Raw genomic sequence first — 26,595 nt, 5'->3', positions numbered from 1 at the left:
AGTTCCTACTGTGGGACAGTATTTTTAATACAGTGAATCTAAACAGAGCAAATAATCTACTTTTCAAATAGGAAATAATGCAGTTATTAGGAGGCAATACTGAGTTTAATCATTTGACATTTAAGTGGTATTGAAGAGAGGTGTACTGATTTCTGTTGTCTACTTTGTCATGTGCCACTTTCTTGACAGCTCACAGTTCAGAAGCATCGAACCAAACACATTATTTCATTCATCTCTGAAGTGTTGAAGCCTGCTGGTGTGGCAGTATTGACTGAGGTGTCATGAGTGTTCATTCTCTTTTTTTGCACGTTAATGTTTAATCAAGTGAAAATTTTTACTACATGTCCTTCCTCTGCTCTCTTTCCCACACTTCTTGTTTGTCTCTGCTTTCACTGTATAATAAAGACAAAAATGCCTCCAAAAAGAAACATTAAAAAATGTCTGTAATCAATTATGGGAATTCATCTTCTTAATCTCATCTGGACCACTTGCAAGGGGGTTTTACTGAATCATGGTGACTTTGAAAGTGCTATGCAGAGTCTCACTGACGTACATTTGCACTTGTTATTTGCACACATAATTAAAACAATGTCAGATATAATTTTAAAGGTTTCCTACACACCCATCTGTCAATTTGCATTAATTTCAACAAAATATGTGGATATCTTGGGAACATGGAAAAGCAACTGCAAGACTACAAAGTGGCATAGAGAGCATTATTATGCAGCACGATTACATGAAAGCACTTTGCACTAGTCATCCATACAAATGAATCAAGAATGATGATATAGCAAACCCCAACCATCCCTACCCTCCTACAAGAACACAGTCCTACATACGTCATGGCCCCATCTAATATGCATTGCCAAACAAGCAGAACTAGTGTAAACATTAAAGCGATTTGATAAAGAACTGGAACAAACTGATACAGAGCATGGAACAGTCACTTCCACTGCTGTTGAATATGTTGGAAATCCACTGCTAGAAGCGCTGGCCTCAAAGCAGAGATAAATGTAAAATCAGGTAATTAGAGGAATTAGTATTACTGACAGCATTAGACACCTTAACAACAACAGAGATGATAATCTATGCCAAATTATTATTCAGAAAATCCAAACCAAATGCAGGGTAAGAAAAAGCACACACTACTATAGCATGTTTTAAAAATGAATGCCTTCTCCTTTGCTCACCAGTCACGGTTTGTTTAATTTTTAATGCATGGACCTAATTTACCACAGAAGGACCTAAACAACAAAATATTTTACAAGCTAAATCTTTGACAAATTGTTCAGACATGCTAAGATGCTAAGATGTTATCTGCATGTCACAAATATCCAATCTACAGAAAAGATGAATCGGATTTCTCCTTAACCGTCTATTACTGTAACTGTACTGGCTGGGATATCATGGAGGGAGTCGGGGTGGAGGAGGGGTTGAGTGTGCTGTTTTGTCTACAGTGCCGTAACATTTTTTTAACCAGTTACTTCCACACCACTTCTTTCATTATGCTGATCTGTGAAGTGGAACGTAACGCTGGCGGAGTTGAGAGGTCAGGGGCTCCTGCTGCCTAGATACATACAGTCTAATATTAGAACATTTCCTTGATTTGTTAGCAGCATCTCTGCTGACTACTGAGCACATGGCAACAGGACAACCAATAGGATTTCAGGAGACTGCTAAGCCCCTCGCTCTGTATAGCAACAGTGGCATCCTTCCTTTATTTATTTATATAGGAGTTTTTTCCCACCGACTCATTCTCATGCTTCTGTCCCTCCACTGTGCATCCACACTGTGCTGCTCTCAAACTGTAAAAAAGAGTTACGGTGTGAAGAGTAGTGCTGCTCTTTTACTTTTGTCTTTCCTTTACCTGCATAAGCTCTACAATCTAGAAAATATTGATAGCATTTTTCATATTATCATACATTTTTATAGCCTTTTTTTAAAATTATACCCCACAGATCATTGGAGTTTTTCCTGTGCACTGCACGTGAAAGTAAACACATTGGAAAACGTCTTGGAAAAAGCTTGATTTTCAAGAGGACATGAGCTGTATTGGTGAAGAGGAAAAACCCAGAGGAATGGCAACGTGGGGACGGACTCAGAGGGGGGCACTCAGAGGGGATGGACAACAACCCAGTGGAGAAGATCTTTAAAGATGGATGACTCGGGAGGAGAGGCTGTACGGGATAGGAGGACTGGGGGGTGGAGGGAGACAGAATGGCGTGAGGACCGAGGCCGGTGGTTGGTTTGATCTGAGCCACGTGTGCGTCCAGCCACGTCTCTTCGCCGCCTCATGGATGTCGACGAAATGCTGGCATCCCATGCCGCCCGGTCCGTTCTGTTTTGGCCCAGGTAGGTGTGCACTGTCCTGTACCGCTAAGTTTCCTGATGATGCTTCCTTTTTTCAGATTGTCCAGATGTTACCAATAGCAGAAGTTGCCATTTTGAAAGTTCCATGCATGTTCAGCCTTCATGTCTCTTCGTCATTTGAAGCTTAGGTACAGGACGATGGGAAGCTTGAAGGCGTTGGGAAAATATGGCGTACATAAGCTGTCCCGTTTTTAGTTTGGGATGCAACATTGATCAATCCGAACCTAAAAGAAATCAGAACCAATCTAAAACTAAGAAATACAGAGGACAGTCAACACTGCTGAGAACCTTTGGCATTATCTAAAGGATGTCGTCTTGATGAGTTTAATTGACGTACATTGTGTGAAAGTAGGTGACATTTTTAGCAGAGCGCTGCTGGGTAATGCAACATACGCAAAAAGGTTTTCGTGACCTCAACTTTGTATTCTCACCACTGTTTATCCTTATGGATTTGCATGAACCAAGCAAGCGCCATTTATTTATTTTTTGATTAGGTCACCATTAAAACACTTGGTAATTTTTGGAACAGCACATCTTTCTCATGTATGATTTGTTGTCGCACATGGATGTGTATTGGATTTTATTTTGGGCAAACATACTAAAACATGAGAAAACTGGCATTTGCCATTTAACTTATGTGACTTTGGATAATGTCAGGTTTAGTATCCCGCATTGTCCGAACAGAAACTCGACACAATGTACCGTGAACATCGGTCCATGGCGACTTCATGGCTGTGTACCACTGGAACTATTTCGATGTGGACGCCATTTCCAAAGCTTCGACTTTCAATTTGCAATGGATTTAGATACTACCATATGCTTCTTTCGTTGAAAGACAATTCTAAGGAATCTAAATGATCACCAATACAAATAATTATTTTTGAAAAGATATAAAATCAGAATTATATTTTTGAAGCTTTTTAATACTTCTGATAGCTAAAATTGATGCTGAAAAGTATTAGTAGTCCAGATTTAGACAGAGAATATGCAAATCATGTCTGTAAAGTTAAAAGAGGCTTGTGTGATTTGTTTTCTTTTCTGGTTCCACCTGTGATCTTTTTGTTCACTCTTAAGACATTGTGTGTTAGGACAGGATGCTATTAATCATGTTGACAAACAAATTATATCTTTAAATGAAAACAAGTTATTATAAGAACAAAGTTATGGCCATTTCATCTTAAAGAGCAACTGTGTGATAGCCTTACCTCAAATCCCTTCAATAAGATATCACATTGTAAAGAATATAGCAGAATAATAAACCGCTGACTAATCCCAGTCGCTTGGGAGAGGAGGATTTAGCTGCAGCCACCCTGAATTCCTTACTGTGCAATGAGTGTCATTATATAATACTGTAGAGTTGTTGCATTAAAAAAAATGCTCACCTGGTTTCCCCCCCCCCCCCCCCCCCCCAAAAAAAAAAAAAAAAAAATCCAGAGATCAATGTTTTATATTTTTTTGGATATTGCATTCAGGGATGGTAGTCTACTTTCAAGAGTGATGCTAAATTAGTAAAAATTAGTCAATTTTTGGGTAATATACAGTATTTGAGGAGTCATCTTTTTCGTGCCAATTTCTTCTTGGAATGCAGATCTCTATTTCATTATCCACTGCACCAAATCCTGTTACTGCTGCTGCTACGTGTTTTGGTGAGGGGAAAGATGTTTATCCTACCTATATTTTGACAAATTATCTGCGTCTACATGTTGTCAGTTATTCTACAAGAGCAGAATAACTGACTCTCTACTTTATAGGACGTGGTTAGGAGCTCTTTTCTGGTAGATGTTTTTACGATTATTTTATTTAGGGCAGGGGATTCTTCACCAGTTTTATGCAAATCATACAAATTGGCCTGTGAATGTGTCATTACTACTTCAGTAAGGATTCGGCAGCTTACAGCCCGGTCTATATTTATCCGGCTCCTCCTGATCTGACCAACACAGTCAACAGTAGTAATGGGTGAAGGTGCCGGTGACAGTCTTGATTTTAGTACATGTAAATTGATATTGCAATTAGAGCTCTAAGTATCAATTATTTTATTATTATTTGTTTGTATTAAATAATCTGGTAATTTAGCAAAAAGCCAAAAGATAAACAAAAAATTGTAAAATAGCCATTCAAACTAAACAACTGTCCAAAATCCAAAGATATTCCATTTACAATAATATATGACTAATAAAAGCAAAACAGTCTTGCATTTGATAAGCTGGAACCAGACAATGCTTGAATAATTATTAAAGATGATAAATTGAGAAATCAAAGCAGCTGCTACTTTGTGATATATCAATTTTACCATTTATTAAGGGACTACATATTCTGATATGATATATGGGCAAATCAATTGGGAGACGTTTCTATAAAAAAAAAAGAATCTGCCAGAAATCTTCTCAAGATACATCATCACATTAACACAAACAATGTAAACATCCAATAGGACCATAAAGAATTTCTGCAGCGTTATCTGCCTTGTTACTCCAATGGTCTCATGTAAGTAAAGATACCACTGTATAAATTATATGGAGAAAAACTGTCTACAAATTGATATTATCTCACAATATTTTTTTTTGCATGCATTAGACACCTAACATCTTCTGCTTTTGCGCTGTTGCACTTCTGTAACATTACATCATCACACTGGGCAGCAAGTCTGGAGCATGAAGGAGCAGTGATGGCTGCCCCAAACATCTAACAATGATATGCAATATAACAACAATACACTAGTATAGGGGACAGAACTGTAAATCAAAGCAGATATGAAAACATTTTTGGCCAGATATTTGCAGGGCATTATGATTGATTTCTGGACTATTTCTGCCTTTTCTGATTCAGATGTCCTGAGATGAGGTGATGCACAGGATCTTGAAGAAGAAAACAGGCAACTGTGCTTCAGTCTGTCACTCAACAACAGGTTTACAGCTCAACAACTATTGTCAAAGTGTGTGAACAAGGCAGTCGGATGCTCAAACTATGACTGTTCTGCGTGGCTCCCAGGTATGAATTTCTTTAAGCAAATGACTTTGAAGCAGAGCAACGGTTGAATAAATGAGTATAAAAGAGTGAAAAAACAGGATCTACTGGAAATGCCATCGCTCTGCTGCATTATGCATTTAAAACAGGAGTCTTGGCTGAGTAACATGTTCTACCTCCATAACACTGGGCAGTCATGAACTCTGCACAGCCACCCTCTCTATCCTCAGCCATGAGTGTAACTGTAAGCTGATAGTATGTGATCAACTGCACTGTGGCACCATCATCTTGCCGCTTGACCTTCTCAACAAAACCTAGCTGGAGCATTCAGTCAGTGCTGTGAAAATGGCAGCGGAGAGTTTTCAGCTTTGGACAGAGGACAACGAGCTACAGCCAGCTGATTTGCCAATGTCACTGCTAGCATCCCTCCATCTCAGGGATGAGGCTGTGGTCATCAATGAGAACACCAACCACATGGGGGATAATCCTGAGCCCCATCCTGTCTTTCCCGTGATGATGTCATCACTGCTTAACCAGTCACGACAGCAAGCAGACATATCCATGAGCAGTAGGCCTGAGCCTCCACCAGCAGATCAAGGTAAGCTTAAAGGTGCTGCATTAAGTGTTTTTAAGCATCAATACAGACATCAGCTTGCTTACAATATAAACAGCGATGCATTTTAGTATTTATACTACACAAATTAGAGAATGAGGAGGAAACACTCACAAAAAATGTATTGGTTTTGTCGCAGTGTCTCCTTTTTGGTGCGACAAGCCAAACAACTCCTGCATTTAATGTGACTTTGGAAAGAGCTTTCTGTCTCTGAGTACAGCCAAGTTAAATCAGGTAAAGATCAGCAAAAGAAGTTTAAAAGATGTTACTGACTCAGCCAACCTGATTTACTCGGGCAGGTCTCTCATGAGCCTTTGGTCCTTCTTGTAAAGCTCTGTCTCATCTAGTTTTTGGCAAGGAATTGTGAACACATATAAAAACCTCTTCCCGATAGTCTCAAATTATGTACCGGCTTGTAACAGTTGAGAAACAGCAGGGAGGAAGAGACTGTCAACAGTCCCAATAGGAAGCAACAAAATTCTAACATATGGCAGTCTATGTTTAGGGATAAAACAGTCTTCTCCTAAAAACATGATTGCACAAGCTTTGTGGTATGCTGCTTAACACTTTAGCTCCTATCAAATCAAATGTCAAGATTCCTTTGTAACAGGTGTGATGTTTCGCAGGAACGAGCCAGCAGTTGGCAAAATGTGCCAATGACAATGAGATACTTGTGAACGTGTCAACATTTTTTGACATCAATTTTCAAAGTCATTTAAGCAGTAATTTAGAAGAGTTAGCATGCTAAGATGAGTAAATGCAATAAAATCTTCCAGATATCCCCACACAGTGCCTGAGTATGTCTGACCATGCTGAGAACTGGCTGCACGTGTATGTCCAAAACAGTAATAAGGACATAAATTTTGTTGTCGGCCCAAGTCTGCAAAAGTCCACACAGACCGCTTTGTAGATGCCTGCCTGCAAACCAGACTTTGTGTGTGTGCAGACTATGTACTGCAAGCATGCCAACTGTGGATGTACATGTGTGGCTTGTTTTAAGGAGAGGGCATGCAGGGAGGTTATCTACACCTTTGTAATTCAATACTGAAAGAGCTTAAAGACACACAGACGCCATTTATTTTAAGCATTAAGATTGTTAGGTTCAGTGGTGTCTTGATCTGCCATGGGTCCGATTGTAACCGTGATGGCAGTGTTGTTACTCCGTCAAGGAACGCGGCGGAGTTAGGTGACGATCGGTGTACGTTTGTCCTTCCGTCTGTGAATCTGTCGTTCTGTGTGTATCGTTACTCGAAAACAGAATAACGGATTTGGATGAAATTTTCAGGGAAGGTCAGAAAAGACATAAGGACCACTGATTAGATTTTGGCAGTGATGCAACTTATAGTCTGGATCCTCGGATTTGTTAAAGACTTCTGTATCATTGAGAGATAGCAGCATGGCATCACTGTATGACAAGTGAACGCTACATCAGCTGCCTGCTGATGATCACATGATTGATCACATGATCAACGTAGAGCCGCTCAGTTAGACTTCAGTCTTCCAACATGTGAAGGATTTTCTATTTCCTGTCTCCACCTGTTGGACTCATCTAACAAATATAATATCTAATAATAAGGTCTCTGTGGCCAAGTGGGTTATGGGTAGGGTTAGGGTTAGTTAGGGTTAGTAGGGTACTACTATAAATCCACTGGGACTTATGTCAGTATTAATACAAGGAATAATTGATTAAATTGTGGGGGTGTTTCGAAGTCCCATCAATTTGCGCCACCCTCTAAATATTTAGATCATGTGATTCGGTATCCGTACATAAAGTACACATACATAACAGATGCCTGTGCTCAGCGCAAGGTCATTTTTATGAAAGATTTCATCCTTCGAAAATGATACAAAGACTGAGAAGCCTTGGCAGAGTACTGTGCTCTCTGGGTGCTTTTCTTGTCTTTAGAATAGTAGGGCCTGGTTAATGCCGAATATCCTGCTGCTATGTTGAAGAACAACAAGAGACAAATCAATCAATGACGTTATAAATTGGCTCGGTGGTTAAGGCTCTGAGCAACTGATCAGAAGATCAAGGGTTCAAGCACCAGCATCACCAAGCTGCCACCGTGGTCACTTGAGCAAGGCCCTTAACTCTGCTTCATAACAAGCCAAAATATGCAAAACCTACATTTCAAAGTCCTCTGTGCAATGAAAAAAACTAAAATCTTATTTAATCAGTGAGTCAGTACTGTAAATATCAGCAAATGTTGACAATCATCTATCACAATTTTTCAGCCTAATGCAACACTGTCAAATTATTTTTTATGACCAACTGTCCAAATCCCTAATATATTTAGTTTTTTGTGACAAAAGACAAAGAAAAGCAACCAATTCTCACTGTCGAGAAACTAGAACTAGTCCACATTGGGCATTTTTGCCTAAACAATTAACCATTATAATTGTTGATTTAGTTTTCTATCATCTAACTAATTAACCAGCAACTTGTTTCAGCTCTAGACAACAACAAACTCTGAAAGAAATGGTAGCAGCTTTGATCACAAGGTTTTGGGGCTTTAATGGGTTAAGTTATTTTAGTACATTCAGGATTTATTAGATGCAGAGATTTTATTATGTTTTTCAATACCAGACAGGTCTTGACAGAGCTTCACTGTTTGTAGGCCCTGGGTTAATGAGTTTACCCTCTTTCTAATTTTACAGCAGCATAAGTATGATTCCTCCAACATACGACTGTCTGCAGCAGCGATTTAAAGCATCTCCAGGCATGCCATTACAAGTGCTGAAGGGACGATTTACATCTACTGCTAACAGCACACCACTGCCTACACACATGTATCACCACCACACGCGTGTTGGCATACTGGCAAACACAAACAATTTACACATAAATGTAATGATCTCAGAAAATGCCTGACAGACAGATTCTCACCTCTCCCTGCTTCCCTAATGTAACACCGACACATACAGGGGCAATAAACACCAACAGACACAGTGGCACATCGCCTCCAGAACCTCAGGCCGCCATGGCATCTCGCTGTAGACAGCTGTTGTTTGTTAGGCGAGGTCAAGTACTACGCAGCACTGAGTCTGGCTGAGTGTGCCTGAGCATTGAGGAGTGCCAGTTCTGGTATTTTAGGCAGTCAGACAGTGTCACCTGTCAGCAGACTAGTCTGGACAGACTCTCCCACATGGTGCAAGACGAAGCAACACAACGATATCTCCCTCTAGAGTCTTGTTGGGAGGCCAGCAGTGTATGCAGAACAGCCACAAAGTGCAGATCAACATAGACAGACTGGCTTGAACGGGCATCGTGGGTAACGCTGGGTTGTTGTGCGGTTGATGTTTCAGAGTTCTTTGAGACTGAGATGAGCCAAAACGACAGCGAGGCACAGTCTCCCACCCCGACATCGTTCCTGCAGGATCTTCAATCCTATGCTGATCACAATGATGCATTTCCTGCGCTGAGAACCAATGTCACCAAGGAAGGAGGTACTTTCAAACATTTCTTTGTCTTGTTTGCAACATATCCTTTGGTGTATATTATTTTTGTTACAAATTAAAGTAAAATACAAAACATCTGGTGTTAGAAAATGATTGTTAGCGTTGTAGTATGCTCCATTTTTATACAAAATACCAGCATCCTTGTGCTTTCAGGCCCATCAATTACTTGCACAGTTTTGTAATTTTCTAAAATCAAAATTTTACAAATTAAATGCTTTAATGGATTTTCAGTAGAGGTTTATATATTTTCCAGTTGTTCGACAGTTATATAATGTGTGTAAACAAGGATAAACTGGCGGTGATGATGATAGTGTCTTGCTTTGCTGAACTAGTTTTTGATGTCGAGCAAAAATGAATGGAAGCCAAAAGGTTTTTTCATAATCAAAACAATAAGCCTAGCATTCTATTGCAACATAACGCATCACATTAAACTAAAAGAATATTTACACTTGATTACAATAACTTTTAATTTTAAAATGTTTCTCTTTTTCAGCATTAAACCTCTTTATTTTTCTCATGATTTTTCCGAGGCCTAAAACCGGATCTTCATAGTCTCTTAACATATATGCCTTGTAATATATATTTAATCTTTGCGATCAGAACTTCAACCAGAGAACAATATAACCAAAGCTATGGCAGCATGTGAGTCCAGCACTGACAACCACCAGCTGTCTGAAGCAGAGTGGTACTGGGGCAACATCTCAAGGTACTGAATGTTCAAATCGCCTGCTTATATCATACACAACCATTTTTTTCAAGCAAAATTCCTTTAAATTGTCTCAAACATTTTTTCACAGACTAGCAGATGTCACAACTATTACTATTTATGCAACTTTTAGAGGTTTTATTTCAAGGATTTGGTTGTTTGAGTGAGCCTGTTAATGATAATGATGTTTTATGAGTCTTGCTCAGACTGAGATCTTTATGTCCTTTTGTATTGACCAGAGAGGAAGTAAATGAGATGATGAGGAACACTCCTGATGGCACATTCCTTGTCCGAGATGCTTCCAGTAGGATAAAGGGGGAATATACTCTGACACTAAGGTATTTTAAGTGCTAAGAATTGTGGAGATGGCTGATGTAAAATCTACATTTTTCCAGCAGAATTTTGTGTCATGTGCACGAATCTGGTACAGACTGTTTTCATGTGTTAAAGTCATGAAAACATTAGACAGTGGTTAAATTACATCACACAAAATTAAGTAAGGCCATCATAAAATGATACCTTAAACTAGCATAACAACTGTATATGTTCAAGTTTTTAGCCTTTGAGCTAAACACAATTATTAGAAGTCTGGGTCTTGTATAAATGTGTGTCATAAACCAAGTACATGCTGTGGTCAGAGGTCAATTATGCTTTCCTGGTTTCAACATCCAAATTTAGTTTTACTGTTTTTAAAGTGTAACTGTATACATTTTGTGGTTTCTGGCTAATTTTAGTTGAATCAGGACATCCAAGGTTTCAGATATAAAGCTTTGTTGATTAGAGTTTGGCGCGGACTCCAGCAGCCAGCAACATAACACCCTGTCTACACAAGATGCGTTTCACTCGTGTTTTTCCAGTCATCCATCTCACATTTGTCTGAAGTAACAGATGCACTCCAACTTCATTCAGTGCTGTCTACAATCTTTCTTACATCTTACATTTGGATCATGCTTTACACACATAACTGTGACCCAAAGTATTTCATAGTCTTGAAGTTGAGACTCTTCCAATTTGCAGGCATGCAAATCCATACACTGCATATTGGGCTACTACACTTACAGCTCTGTTTTCTGAAAGGGAGTACAGCGGTTGAACAGATCCAGCATAAAACAAACAGAGCAAGAAGTAAATGGAAAGTATACATTGTGTTCCTTTATGTTTTAAATAACAATCTTTTTGTAATTCATTCTTTGACTTTTTCAGAAAAGATGGCTACAACAGACTCATAAAAATCGACCATCATGGGGGGAAGTATGGCTTTTCAGAGCCACTGGCCTTTCCCTCTGTGGTGGACCTGATCCAGTATTACCAGAAGAAGTCACTAGCACAGTACAATTCTAAACTGGATACACGGTTACTCTATCCAATATCCAGATACCAGCAGGTAAGTTTATAAGGGCTTTGAGCTGTGAATGTATGCTGTTTTACAATATATCAACAAAATATGTTGCCCCCTGCTGATTTTTTATCTAAGTAATTTCTCAGTATAAAAAACCTGTGAGGTTTGTTATTGTTGGTCATGTTTTTTTTGTTTTTTTAATGAAAGATTGTTGGTCTATTTGTGGTTTTGCCTGTATCAGAAATAGTAACAGAGATAACAGACAAGGAAGCAGTTTGTTTGTAGATCAGATTAAATGCATTATGGGACAATTTAAAATACCTAAATATCTTTTACATTTTTGTCTGTATAGCAGCAGATTTTGATGGAAGTTGACATTGATACAGCTGGAGAACAACTGAGGATATTTCATGATCAATACAAAGAGAAGAGCAAAGAGTATGACCGTCTGTTTGAGGAGTTAAATCAAACCTCCCAGGTAAAACAGCATTTTAATCATTAGTCATACTCCCAAAAGAACGTTCCCCAGTAACTACAAACCTGTGGAAGAATTCAGTACATTTCTATTAAAGGAACAAGGGTCTAAATTACATCTTGGAGAAATTTCAGATTTTTGAAAATCTGTAGTTCTATAAAAGGATTGTTTAAAACTTGGTAATATTGTTAAAAAATAAATATATCAACAAATACGTTTCATGTCAGTAGATATCACTAGTTGTTTTTTCAATTCCCTGTTTCTAATACCGTCTAGAAAATAAATACCCAATGAAAAAAACACTTTAAAAAATATATGTAAAAAGGCACATAACACTTTGTAGTTATATGCTAATATTAATAAAGCTCTGAAGAAGTACTGGCTGTCAATACGTAGGTGAAAAAAGCAAAGGTCCTCATGCAGAATTGCAGGTAATGCGTTTATTAAGCAAACATAAGTTAGTTATGCAGCTGAAACGATTGTTATGTATATATATATATATGTATATATATATATATATATATATATATATATATATATATATATATATATATGTATATATATATATGTATATGTGTATATATATGTATATGTATATATATATATATATATATATATATATATATATATATATATATATATATATATATATATATATATATATATATATATATATATATATATATGACAGGCAAATAAATGTACAACAGGTGTATGCAGACTGAATTACAGCCACCAGGCATGATTTTTCACAAATGTATGAGTTAAACTTAAAAAATGTGTTACATATCACTGCTGTAAGCAGTAATTTGGCACTTTGTTTGCTCAATCTGTACGCGTGTCTAGTCATTCGGTATGACAGTGGTTCAGGGTGGTTTAATGCATAAACACAAAGTTCTTCTCTGTACTTCTGCAGAAAACAACATGGTAATACTATCTGTTTGACCCTGTGTGTATTGCAGTCATGTACCAAGCACCTTGCATCTACCCTCCAATCTTCCAAATGCATTCTCATCCACTACCCTCTACTGATTTTGTAGTTGCACACAAGCTGCTGGGCTGTCAGTCATCCACTGTCTGCAAAAGCTTTCATCAGCCAGTTTTTCTAGAGGATAGGCTGTGTCACCAAGGACATGGTGCCACGCATCATGTCCACAAATGTTCTGTGTTTCATCAGGGACAAGCAAAGCCCTATTGACAAGACTGCACAATCCTGACAAGTGTAGCACTGTGGCATCATCCCTGCTGCTCTGATGAAAACATTTCCAAAGAAACTCCTTCCATCCACAACAGCATGTAGGATGGACAAATGCCAGCCTTTGCGTTTTAATACTCTGCTATTCCACTGGTCTAAGGACGGGGATGTGTGATCCATCAATTGCACCTACTTACTGTGGCAACCCCCCGTCTGTGCTCCAACGGTGTTGCAATTTCCTTCAACTTGTCACTGTTTGGAAACTGAATGAATTCTGCCATGAATACTTTCTCAACAGAGGAGCACAAATTGTGCACACATTGACATGCAGCAGAAATGCTGACTCCAAATAAAGGAGAGATGCTCCTGGACTTAGAGTTGTTTGTAAGCTTCTGCAGTGCAATGGCAGTTGTACGACAAGTTGTAGTTGCATTCTTTACCAGCACTGACTCGGTGGCCCCATTTGCAAAAGCAGTTTATTACGATCAACAGCAACTTAAATTTTTTCCATGCTAATTGCTATTGTTCTGGCACACAAATAATGATGCCAATCCATCACATTATATGGTGTATGCCAGAGGTCACTAACTGGTGGACCACGGCCCAGATCCGGGCCCCATCTGATACGGACCCAGACCTGTAATCAGTAAATTGCAATGGGAATTTAAAGTTGACGGGTTGCTTTTATTTTGCCAGTGCAGCTTTTCCAGTGTCCAATGAAGTCTCTGCGTGGTAGGCGCTAAAGCTATGCGTTCAGAATACAGTTGAGAGACAAGGGACAGACGAGATGAAGACAGGCAAGAAAGAAAAATAAGCAAAGTGACACCAAGAGGAAGAAGCTTTCTCAGCTATGAACATAACCAAAACTAAATATTGTTCCAGACTAATCAATGAGTTCCAAATGTGTTTGAGAACAGCCCTGACACCATTCAGGTCACCATTTAAAATACTGGCAGGGCAAGCTGTAGCTCAGTTCTCCCATTAAGCAGCAGGGAAGACTGGAAAAAATGTAAGTCTTTGATTGTTTACATTTTTGGAGATTTAGGTATTGTTAAATGTTAAATATGTATTTAAGTTGGTTCAGGTTGTTCGGTCACTTTTTCCAAGTTCTGCACTTTATTAAAGACGTACAATTATATCAAAAGTTATTAATTAATATTGTCAAAATGTTTTTGAACCATACTGTATTTATCTGATTTGACGGTCAGTTATTGATTATATGCACACACCAATAAAACTACTAGGTTACATCAACATATATCACACCAATTCATGTTAAAGATTATGATGTTCAGGACCTTTGCTTTAATACATTTTCTCTGACTGGACCTCTGAATTTTAGTTGAATGCCCCTGGTGTATGCTATACAGTCTTCTGCATGACCATCACCTACTGGACTGAAGCAGTTTGTCTATAGTTGCTAGCCCAAACGACTCATAAAAATCTTCTTGGGGAAAAAAAGTTCCAAATATTTTCGGTTGAAATGGAGCTATTGAAGGCTCCTTTTTGTCAAGTAAATTTACGGTTTCATTTTTTTAAATCAATGTTCTATTTTGGCCACCTTTGGCTATAAGGCCTTGAATACAAAAATTAAGATTTGCTTCTTCTCCTTTATAGGAACTGCAGAGCAAGCGAACGGCCATTGAGGCTTTTGGTGAAATCATTCGGATTTTCGAGGAGGAGTGTGAAACCCAAGAACGCTACAGCAAAGAATACATTGACATGTTCCTCACATTGGACAGCAATACAGAGACTGACAAGTATGTTTCCAAACACAACTACTTATTTTCCCCATTTTCATGTATTTGATTTTATTTGTATTTTGCAGTAATATTTAAGTGAAGGTAAAAATACTCAAATTATACAGCAAATTAGCTAAAGTTGTATGTTTGCTATAGGATTCAAAGTAACTCAGATGAACTGCAGTCGAGGGTGGAAGAGATCCACAACAGCAAGAAGAAGTTAGAAGAAGAGCTGAGAAACAAGGCGATGGCTCACATGGAGGTCGACAGGAAAATTAACAGCCTGAAGCCTGACCTTGTGCAGCTCAGAAAGATCAGAGATCAATACCTGCTGTAAGTTTAACCCTTCAGAGAAATGTTTCTTGTAATCTGGTTTTATTATTTGTCCCCAAATACCCCTTGTACAGACAGATCCAGATATAGAAATGTTATAAATAGGTTTGTATTTATCAGGTGAACAAGAAAAAAATGAAGAGGCAAAACAAAGAGAAAGCTTTGCTCACAATACATACTGCAGTACAAGTGATGGCAGCATCTCCAAGATGACCAGTGTTTGTGACACTTCTGAGTGTGCTTCATAAAGCACGTATCTATGTAGCATTCTTAGAATTGTCTCATAATTCAGTCTGCATATCACATGACCCCCACATAGTGTCCCAAACCGCAGTGCAAATCAGATGTGTTAACACGACTCTGCTCAGATCCACCAGATGAAATCTAACTGATAAAAGTTACAGTTCAAAACACTCTGTCACATACCAGTGACACAGCTGAGTTATAAACATAGAAAAAGCAATCAGCTGTTCTTCTCCATGCTGCCACAGCTGTGGATCTTCAATATGCTTAGTATGGGCCTTTATCATAAACCTGATGGGAAGACTGTGTGTTATAGCTGAAGGGTGTTACAGCCCTGTTCCACAAAAGGGGGTTTTTGACTATTACATATTAAAAACACTATAACTCCCACTAAAATTAACACTTTTTTTAACCAGCTTCTCTATCTTGCAAGTCAAGCTTTCAGTATAATCTGGTATTTTGTTGCCTAATTTAACTTTACAGAAGGACTCAGAGGATACATTACATGTTTGCTAATAATCTGCATATCGTAGCCTTCTAACTGTGTTTTGTCCACATTTCAGCTGGCTCACGCAGCAAGGCACTAGGCAGAGCCAGATTAACGACTGGCTGGGTATTAGGAACGAAGAAGAAGAGTAAGTATCCTTCTCTTGTCCTGGTCAGCCAAACTAACAAATTATTCATGTCAGCAGAAAAGTGCTGGACAACAGAAGTTGTTTTTGCTGTTTTTATTTAAATATAATTATTTCATATAATCAGTCAATCTCTAAATCCTGAAACATGTTTCTATTGTGGGCTTGCAGCTCTTAGAAACACGCACCAGCACATATGCAAACATCTGTGCCATGTACAGTGGGGAGGGGTGTCCAATACTTTTCTGTCAAATACTCTATTATCTCAACTAAAATGTCATAAACATTGTTAAAACATAAACTTGCCAACATTGCCTATTCTTGTCTCACTGTGGAAGTGGCATTAATACTGATCACCATAGGTGTATAGCATCCTTGTTATTTTTTGAGCAAATATCTTTCCTCTATCTAAATGAACCCTAACACCCTTCCAAAAACTGTTAGCCCCTACACTCTAGCAGATGATATCCACCAGGAGGAGAGGAGCTGGTATGTTGGAGGCATGAGACGAAAAGAGGCGGAGGAGCTGCTGAGAGGGCGGAGGGATGGGACTTTTTTAATCAGAGACAGTCAGACTCAGAGTGGCTCTTTTGCCTGCTCTGTTGTGTGAGTACCTTCACATTGGCATATTTTCAGTATTCTAACAATATTTTATTGTACTGTCAATAAATGTGTTCGCCCTTTTTAAACCCTAACTGACCACTCTGCTGTAATGTGGGATTTCTATCATGACAACACACTGTCATTATATGTTTAGTTGAATATATTAATTGCATACACAAGGTGACAAGTTTCCTCTCATGCAGTGTGGACGGGGATGTGAAACACTGTGTGATCTACAGGACGTCCACAGGATATGGCTTTGCTGAGCCCTACAACCTGTATTCATCACTGAGAGAGCTTGTGCTCCATTATCGACATACATCTCTGATCCAACACAACCAGCAGCTGAATGTAACCCTGGCCTGGCCTGCTCTCAGCCAGCAGTCCAGCTGAGACACACCAGCATACCACCCTGATGGCACTTTCCCAAAGCTTTACAGTATTAGCACTGAAGACACACCCAAATGGACACCGTTTCCAGGCTCAGAGTACCGGTTAGTGTTGTCACCATATAAGAACTCCCACCAACAGATTAACTGCTAAAATTTGGATAATGAATAATCCAACACTGCTATGATGTGACAACAAACAAAAAGCATTACTGAACAACAGTCACAGTTATTTAACAGATTTTAGGGACTTTATCCACATCACTGTTAGGTTGATTACATTTCTGCCTTTTGTCACCTTTGTTCATTACAGTGGTTGTATATATGGGTCCTGGCACCAGCTTGTGAACTAGTTTGGGAAATAGAGGGTTATTTAATGCTGTTGTCATTGCAACGGCACTGACCAATCAGTAGTATATTAATCTGCTGTCAAAAGCCAAGCTGGAGCTCTGTTCTAATCTTATTTCTTGTTTTAAACCCATTATTCCTATTGTGAAAAATCCCATTAACTTTCCATCTGCATATAATGCTTACAAAACACAATTTGGATTAAGTACTTATCTTTTACAAAATTCAGTAGTGAATTTAAACTTCTGCAGCAGAATAAGGTAGAGCTGAAATTTTTTGCTCCATGACTACATTAGTATTGACAAGTTTACAAAAACTTGTTGCCAAAATCTGATACAGTGGAACGGTTTGTAACAAGGACATCAGGTTTACATAGAGTGTTTGTATTTCAGAATACTCTTTTCAGAGTACAGAATGCAAACCATTCATAACAAGAACAATCAAAGCACACAGATATAATTTGGCTACTTGTTTTTCATGTATGATAAGAAGAGTATAATTAGCTGGTGGAGAAATGCTGATTTACATTATCCACTATTCCAGACATCAAATATTCCTGTGCAATTCTTTATATTTTTTCCCGAAAGGCAAGCACAATAAATTATTAGAAGAGCCTTGATATTTTTAAGCTTTGAACAATATCAAGCCCTCTTCTCTATATTTGGCCACGGATGGCTCATACTGCATCTTATACACTTCTAAAATATTTTTTTCCAGTGACCCATTACAAACTAGTACATTGTCCTCCAGATTCACCTTTTAAACTTTAAAAGAGTGAATTTGTTGCATCCCTCCAAAGTATGTATATTCTATATAATCAAATCGTTATAATCGGTGCAGTAGCATTGTTTAAGGTGCTTCTGGGAAACTGAGCTCAGGATGGGACACTACCCTGCACATGTGCATTATGGGTACTGTAGAAACTGAGGAGACACACAAGCACTTTATCCAAAACAAGACAACATAAATACACAGAGATATAGGGTTGGGTTCCCATAGGTAGTTTCCATTTTGAATCCTGTTCCTGGTTGGCAAAATATCTAGTTTCATTTATATCCGATGCTAGCAAATCTCTTATTGAAACTTTAATCTCTCCTTGTTATTTTTTGTTAATGAAGACAGTTGTTGAACCCATACAAGTAACATGAGCAGCTTTGCATTCATTGCCAGGACTGACTGTCGCTTTCCCCAGTTAAAACAGCAAATGTCATTAGCGCTATATTATAATGAAGACTCTGCTCTGAAGAAATGATCAGCCATGTTATACAGCAGACGTTTTCTGTCTTTTCAGAAAATAGGAGAGCTTTCTGCCCAGTCTTATGTGGAACAAATCAGTATTGTCTCCTCCATCATTTTGATCTAGTAGTTTGTATAAAATTCCTTTGATTAAGTCAGTATGCTGCAGCTGTTATTTCAGTGTGTTACAACAATCAACAAGCCACATTTCATATCATCTGCTGCTCGTCTCATTTTTAGGTCACACCTTGTGTGAACATTAGCAAGCTTAACTACTGCTAATGTTGAATAACTTTGTAGCTATGGCTAAAAACTTTACGTTTCTAGATTCTTGCCAATTAACAGGAGATCACAGATCTAAACTAATTTTTGGTTGCAGTTATTCATAAGTTCACCAACTGCAAATGATGAAAGCTAAACGTAATGAGCATATATATGGGACTTGAAAGGGTTTGGACCTGATAAGTATAATAATAAGATACTGGATTCAAATGTGATTGTTATTGTATCCCAACCCTACAAAGACAGCGAGAACACAGCTTGAGATTTGTGAGAATGTATGCTATCACCGATCTCACAGATACTGCTGTTTCGAAATAAGTATGAAGTTTTTATTTTGATGACTACAAATAGAAAAGTTATTTTCTTACTGACATTACAAATTAGACAACACACAAAGTAGACATGAGGTGAAGGAAGCTATGACAGTATTTCTGTTTGTTTAATATATGCAAATCTTGGAGTATCTACCTAAAGCTAGTTATTCAAGTAAATGCAAGTTATCAATCTGGTTCACATCATTAACTGATTAGGTTAATTTCTTGATTTTGTTTGTGAGGATTAGCGAGGTTGGAGACACTGATCTGAGACCTTTGTTAAGTCTGGAGCTTGATATGATGTGATATTACAGACTTACACTGTATGTCTCTAGTTTTGTAGGAAACTGCTGAATAGTGCCTTTAAGTACTTTGTTTCAGCCATAATGAGCTGAACAGGTTGTGTCTAGTTGAATACAGGGTTACAAAAGCGCAAGTACCCACCGGGAGAGCAATACTAGAAAAACAAATTGCTTCCAGGACATTATATTTTATTATTTTTACCAAAATTTGTAAAAAAAATCCCCTTTTCCCGCAGCAGTTGCCACACTGAATTTACATCACACTTGGCATGAAAAATTGTCAATATATCAATTTTATGATAAACAATGATTACAAAAACAAAGGCTCATAATTTTGAAGGACTTGAACTTAAACAATAACTCACTATTAACCACATCCCTGATGTGCACAGTAAAAAACTGGAAAACTAAAGACAGGCTAAAAGTCTGAGTAACAATTTTATGGATTCAAAAAGAGTTACGGAATAGGGATGTCATAAGAACGGATACTGTGGTACCAAGTCGATGCCAAAACTCTGAAAATGTGATGGGATCTGTTTTGTTATGCTGTAGGCGCTGAAGATACTAGACAATGCTGGTACAGCAATATAACTGCTGAGACTTGTGGGAAAATGTAGTAGAAATGCTCCACACACAACCTTCATTGAGGCTAAAGATAACTCACAAAATGAGCAAGGTTTTGCTCACTGACACCCGCTACCATTCAGTCTGTCACTGAACCACTGTGCATTTATATGTTAGAAGTGTGTTGGCAGTTGCTTTGTTATTGTATTTCTTTAAATCATTTAGAAAGACATTATTGATATTACACAAAGATTTTTTGGCATCAAATTTGGCATCAAGAATCATGATGATGCATTGGCATTTGTTCTGACTTAAAAATTTCTGATATTGTGACATCCCTTTTGCAGACCTACTGTTACTTTAAAACGTGAAGGCTTATGATTGAATGAACAGCAGTAAAACCATTTTCATTACTACTTTATAATTTTGCAGCCATGTTAGTTAGCTATTATTCCAGCTGTGATGGACCAAATAGAATATATAACCATAAAATGTGACAAAATCATAGAAATTGGATTTTTGAAAATGTTGGTACACATCAGCACAAGAGATGATTTACTTTTTTTTTTTAACTCCTTCAGTGTGACATATATTCATATGGTGATGGTGAAAACTGTTTACATTTCAGACCTATCCAGGGTCAGAGGGATCTGGATAGGCGACAGGTTTGCGACCCAGGGACTGCTTTGATTGTGCAATTTCTGAGTGGAGATGAAGTGGTGCTTGTGGATTACACTGAATTATTCAATCTATTTTTATAGAGAAAATACAGTAGTCATTAATTATAGCATTGCCAGTTTGGACTGCCCATTAATTAAGACATAATTACTTAAGACATAAAGGAGTAGTTTGTTACATTTTGAGACCGATTTGATTATAGATATTTTACCCGTATCTACTTTTTCCTGTTTCATTGCTTACCTTAAATGCACTTGTCTCTTAAAGATCATGTTTTACTGTCACTGCATACATACACTTGAAAGTGTCAATTTTGTCAGACTATTTATTATCGTGAAAGAAGTTGCACAAATTATGCCAGATTCCTGCTCTGTGGCAGTAACAAGTTGTAAATGTTTGATTTTTGCATGCCATCATTGTGTAACAGATTACCCTAACAACTGGTCAGAATATGGACATTACGGCTGGGTACTGTTTTGATACCAGTTCTGGTACTATAATTACACCACCAGCTATAAAAGATATGTTGCGCTACCTTTCTTTAAGGGGTTAGCTATATATATTCTGCGAAATACTTAGTTAATAATATTATTTGCTTTTTGCTTTATCTCCATCATTGGTGCTAGGCACTCATTGCCGTAGTTTTCCTTTAGTGCACCTCTCTGAGATCACCTGTCATACATACAGTATGACTCATACTTCTTTATCAAAGCAAATGCAAAAGCTTTCATTATGGTTGTGGTCTGTTGTGCTTGTAATCACATCATTCTGCAATATAGTGTTGCACGGTAGTAAGGTCTGCATATGTTGTGGACCATGTCCCACAGCCTCCATGTGGTAATGCAAGTAGGACTTCTAACCTATGAGAAACCAAATGTAGGTGTCTGTCCCTTGTCATCCAGGTCATGTCTGTTTTTTTTTTTTTTTTTTTTTTTTTTTTTAACTTTTTGCACACTTATTAGATTGAGTGCTAAATTAAGTTTATGACTTAAAATATAAATTTATATAATGTTGTGAATATAAAAAATATATATGTTAGGCATTTCGGTAAATTTTGTAGCAGGTATACAAATGGGTATACATGTTATAAGTGCACAAAACAGACAAGACCATTGCTCTGTGGGGTTTAGATTTAAAGCATAGCATTTGCACACTATCTCATGTGAGGTGGCGATACTAAAACTGTGTCTTCATGTACATTCACTCTGTTACTAAGGCAAGTGGACATGTGGTGGTTGTAAATATGATAAAGTTGCTCATGAGATTGATGCGTCATAGCACTTACAAAAAACAGATGTTTTGACTGTGGTATCTTTAATGAGGTGATCATAATATTTAGTTCTGTGAAGTCAGACATCTTTGTAATTAAGTGTGCACAATTTGGTCTGTTGTTAGTGTCTCTTTGTAATTTTATCACTGTGCAAACACAAGCAAAATAGAGATACCACAAAAACATTTTTAAAATGATGTTTTGTAGGGGAATAACTGGCATCACATTTAAAATGTGTGTCATGAACAATCTTTTTAATTAAGTCTTTGTCCAACTAATTCCAACATAATGTTTGAACAACCATTGTCACGATGCATTTGCTGTTGTATATTAAAAGAATTACACACAGCTACAGAAAATATAATGTTGAAAGAAAAATGTAAAATTACAAACAGATTGTTGTAAAAGTTTGGTCTATACAAGATATACTAATAAACAAGAACCAACGTACTAGCCATTGAGCTATCCTGCTAACTTTTAAACATCCCAAATTTCATGTTTCTTGACTTAGAACAAATGAAACAAATGATTGCCATTTAGATTTTGCTTGCTGACCAGTATGCTCTCTTCCGACTAAGGAGGTTTAAAATGAATAACAACCAGAGAAATTCTTAAAGGTTTCTTCAAAATGTATGCTAGATACCACAGATTTGTGACATGGAAGATTAAATCAGTTGAACAGGTGGATAGTGTAGCAACAACAGCTGTAAATCTTTTTTGGATTCCGAGAAGAAGACTCAGTCAGATGCCTTTACAGAAGACATTTCTAGGTCTATTCACTTATGCTCATTAGATTTATTGTAAGGCTTGATATGGCAGGAATGACTGAATGAGCTCTACAGTGTATGTGTAAAAAAACAGATAATCTTGTTTGTCTGTGGTCCATTGATGTGGTGATAGTTTCAATGGTAATAATGCCACATTTAGCTCAGATATTGGGAATGCATTTGTTTATTCTGATATAGTTCCACAGAAATTCTGTTCGTATTGGCTGATTATGCAGAATATGATTTATATCTTATCGCAGCGCTCAGTGACAATGCAGGAAATAGCCAGCTATTCAGGCAGAGAGGCAAATGGAAAGGTTGTGAGGAAGTGGTGGTGGATGGGCTTTAAATGTGTGATTTGGGAACTCAAACCCAGGGTTTACAACCTCATATCAGTATTCTGTATTTACATTTTTTGTATTATTTAACGATGATGACAATCATCCCCAAACTTGAAGCAACTCAACTTGTCTAACCTAGTCGTATTGAAATTGCTTGGAACATACATGGTAGAAATGTTTCATTAAAAAAACTGCTTGCCCCAAGACATTTGCACTTTTGCAGTTTCAACCATTTAGCCGGCAGAAAACAGTCATGTTTAGGTACAAGATCAAACACCATTAAGTGAAGCGACTAATTAGGCATAGAGATTTTCAGATATTGAATATGTTAAATTGTTGGCTTCAATCTGTTTAAGTGACAGCATTCTGTCATTCAGACATGGGTCATTTTTACATTAATGTTTCTCATGGCTTCATTCAGACATATCACTGACACTGAGAGCCATAGTATATACACAGTATTTGCCAAATACAAAGCGACATATAGTGCAGGAGATTGTGCTGCCATTACACATAACAACGTATAACATGTTGTTGTAATCTTGTGTGTGCATATTTGTTAATGCAACTGCATGCAGTTCAGACGTACAGAAAATAATAACATCAGTATTAAAAGGTCTGACCTTGTATGACTCTCCCTGAGACTTTAACAGGAAAGTGACCAGGGTGCTTATTCAAACATGAAGTCAACATGCTAAGATGATGTCAGTTCAAAGGAAATGAGAGCATGTTGGAAAGGGGCTAATGTAGAGTATTAAAGCTGTAGGTAGGTTTGGTGTGGTATGTGATCAGGTATTACGCTGGGGATTAGTAAGTATAGGAATGGTGTCTTGGGTTTGACGTGGGTATAAGTCAAGAAGAGCAGGATGGTTTGTCAGAAGAAATGCACATTTACAGTGTTTGGGTGCCATTCATTGGCTTGGCAATTGTTCTCAACTTTCTTCCATGCCACAACATGATGGGATCTAGCAGTGATGTTTTTAAAACTATTTTGGGAGATATATTTTTCTTTTCATCCAGAGTAAAATGAAAAGATCCTGATCACCTTTTTTAAACATCTGAAATCCAGGGACTTTGAGCTGTGCATATGATCAAATACCTCTAATTGTCTCTGCATCGTGTTTAACATAGTATCTGTTCAAATTTTTCTGTAACGAACTTTAATTTTTTTTCCCATTGTGGCTGTATGGACTTGTCTTTTTCATTTGATCTAAAGAACTTAGCTGTCCTTAGTTAATAGCCTATTGCTGTGAGAAAATACTGTTACTGTAAATGTTTATTTACTGTAGTGATTATGCTATAACATTCAGGTTGTTGTCCTCAATCAGAAATAGCTTGTGTTTCCTTTTAGGAGTCATATTTGGAGAAAACTGGTTTCAGACATTTTTGCTGGTGTACAACCTGACTTTACCTACTTCAGAACAGTACTGTTCATGTATGCACTTTCAGATCCTAAATAAAATTGAGATTATGGTTTAATGAGTTGTTCTGTTTTTTTGTTTGTTTTTTTTTGTGTTGTGTTTTTTTGACTATTCAGAAGATAGTGTCTGCCTAAAAACAACAGGCCTGGATTAACAAAGTAAAGACCAATTTGCAACACGAATACCACTTAATATAATTACATAAAAAGTCTGTGTAAGAGCAATGCTGCTAGACTGCACACTACAAACACCAAAGACAATATGTGCATCTAGCTTGGTTCTCAAGACGTACTGCACATATTTTGTTGTATGTAACTTACTGGTTAGAAAACTGTACTACGGGTCACTAAATTACATTATACATAGTTTGCACCCTAGATTTAAACATCTTTACTGCACACGATAGCTTAAAATAACTCCATACCATACTGTAGTTTACCTCGCAGACTTTTTGTGCACACTGACTAAACACTGTACTAAATGAGCTCAATGTCAACGGGCACATCATAAATGTTAAAATGCTACAGAGCAACTGGTGCTGACAAACATCTTACTGACTTGTTTAGTAAAGTGGAGTGAGATTAGACATGACTGTGGCTCAGCGCTATTTCCACACCTTGAACTGCTGCTTCTCTACTCATAGCTCCTTAACAACTCCCCAAACACAATTAATGGACAGGAGAGGGCTGCCAACCACTGAGCACCAGAACACCAAAAATACAATGTGTATGGAGGCAGAGTGAAAAAATGGAAAAGTTAGAAGGCATGACAAGTTGAACAACCTGCTTCCCAATCCATCAGAAAAGCTTACAACGTAAACACATATACCATCACCAAACACAATACACAGCACAGAGTTCATAGTCTTACCTTCAGAAGGGCATGGTGACATGGCTGAGGTGAGGAGATGTTTAATCAGCCATGAGAGCTTGACTTTGATCACCTATCAACTCAGAACTGCTAATGGAGAGTAAATCAGCTTTAGTTCATGCACTTGAAAGGATTTTTCTGGATGGAGGGCGACTTCACTGACCTTCTGAAGAATAACTGTCTTGAGAAACTGATGAGCTTACAGTCAACATTTTATGTTCTGCTGCCCATGCTCCTCACATCTACCTCAGTTTAGGTCTGATCCCGCTGAGTTTCCTCCATCACCGACGGGACAGTGGAGCTAATATAGCGTTTGTGGGGTCGGCTTCATCTTCCGCAGTGCAAATCTTAGCTCCCTCATATCGTAGCTGCCGGCTGTCGGACGTTGTTACCGAAAATACGTTCAGTGCTAGCTTTGGTGGAACCAGTTAGCTTATTTACCAGCATCGCACTGTTTTGCTACTGGTCTTACGGTTGTTTAGCAGGTAACTACCATGTGCAGTCAGTGAACTCCCCTGAAACAATTCAAGACATTTCACCTCGATTTACGTTAGTAACAAAACTCCGAGTTCTACAGCAGGAAGTTCATTGAGCCCACCCGATGGATTCAAGATGGCGCGTCTTCTCGTATCCGCTCACAAAGTTCAACTGACTCGCTTCTTTCTTTTACTTTTTGCCTTTTTGCTTCCTTGAAAAGCTAAAACACGTTCATAAAGTTTTGTGTTTACGCTTGGTTAATATTATGCTAAATTAAAAAATGTCTAACACTATCATATCAAAGATAGCGTTATAATTTGTCGGTGGGATAATTACAACTCCCATAATCCTTTGCGTCGCAACTTCAGTTGTCAGGGTTCAAGTTGTTATTAATTTTGATTGTGTTTATTTATTAGACCAATTATGTGTTAGTGCAATAGAAATGAGAAGATGCTATATTGTGTTTTACTCATGTGCAACCACAAGAAGGTAACCTGGGCGCTATTATTTTTAATTACCCCCTGGGGGCAAATAAAGTGTTCAGAACCTGATTTACAACCAGTGCTGGACTGTTACAGTAGCAGTTTGTGTTTTTCTTTCCGACGCGCATATTTGTCATAAATTGTAAGACTTTATGATTAAAATACACCAGTTAATCCTAA

General features: G+C 37.8%; 1 protein-coding gene across 3 annotated transcripts; it reads left to right on the top strand.

Annotated features, from left to right (window-relative positions):
* Positions 1 to 1,761: 1,761 nt before the first annotated feature.
* On the top strand, positions 1,762 to 24,644 carry LOC111573943 (phosphatidylinositol 3-kinase regulatory subunit gamma-like). 3 transcript variants are annotated; one of them, XM_035952017.2, is made up of 12 exons: positions 1,762 to 2,352; positions 5,197 to 5,932; positions 9,254 to 9,394; positions 10,007 to 10,112; positions 10,352 to 10,450; positions 11,316 to 11,496; positions 11,807 to 11,929; positions 14,739 to 14,881; positions 15,020 to 15,196; positions 16,003 to 16,074; positions 16,516 to 16,677; positions 16,878 to 24,644. In XM_035952017.2, exons 2-12 carry the CDS (start codon positions 5,680 to 5,682, stop codon positions 17,065 to 17,067), a joined length of 1,647 nt encoding a protein of 548 aa, XP_035807910.2. In that variant the 5' UTR covers positions 1,762 to 2,352; positions 5,197 to 5,679; the 3' UTR covers positions 17,068 to 24,644. The 3 variants fall into 3 exon arrangements, with proteins under 3 accessions (XP_035807910.2, XP_023134090.3, XP_054874649.1); XM_023278322.3 differs by having other exon boundaries at positions 11,804 to 11,929; XM_055018674.1 differs by lacking the exon at positions 11,807 to 11,929.
* The last annotated feature ends 1,951 nt before the right edge of the window (positions 24,645 to 26,595 follow it).

This window comes from Amphiprion ocellaris, chromosome 2, assembly GCF_022539595.1.
Source record: "Amphiprion ocellaris isolate individual 3 ecotype Okinawa chromosome 2, ASM2253959v1, whole genome shotgun sequence".
NCBI classification, from domain to species: Eukaryota; Metazoa; Chordata; class Actinopteri; family Pomacentridae; genus Amphiprion; species Amphiprion ocellaris.
Note: the sequence above shows the minus strand (reverse complement) of the source record. Positions and strands in the feature narration are given on the sequence as shown.

What these genes read in the sequence shown, in the direction of transcription:
- LOC111573943 (XM_023278322.3), top strand. Translation starts at nt 5,680, where the DNA reads ATGGCAGCGGAGAGTTTTCAGCTTTGGACAGAGGACAACGAGCTACAG. An exon ending in ATTAGGAACGAAGAAGAAGA is followed by an intron (nt 16,075 to 16,515) that starts GTAAGTATCCTT and finishes AAAAACTGTTAG; the next exon opens with CCCCTACACTCTAGCAGATG. An exon ending in TCTTTTGCCTGCTCTGTTGT is followed by an intron (nt 16,678 to 16,877) that starts GTGAGTACCTTC and finishes CCTCTCATGCAG; the next exon opens with TGTGGACGGGGATGTGAAAC.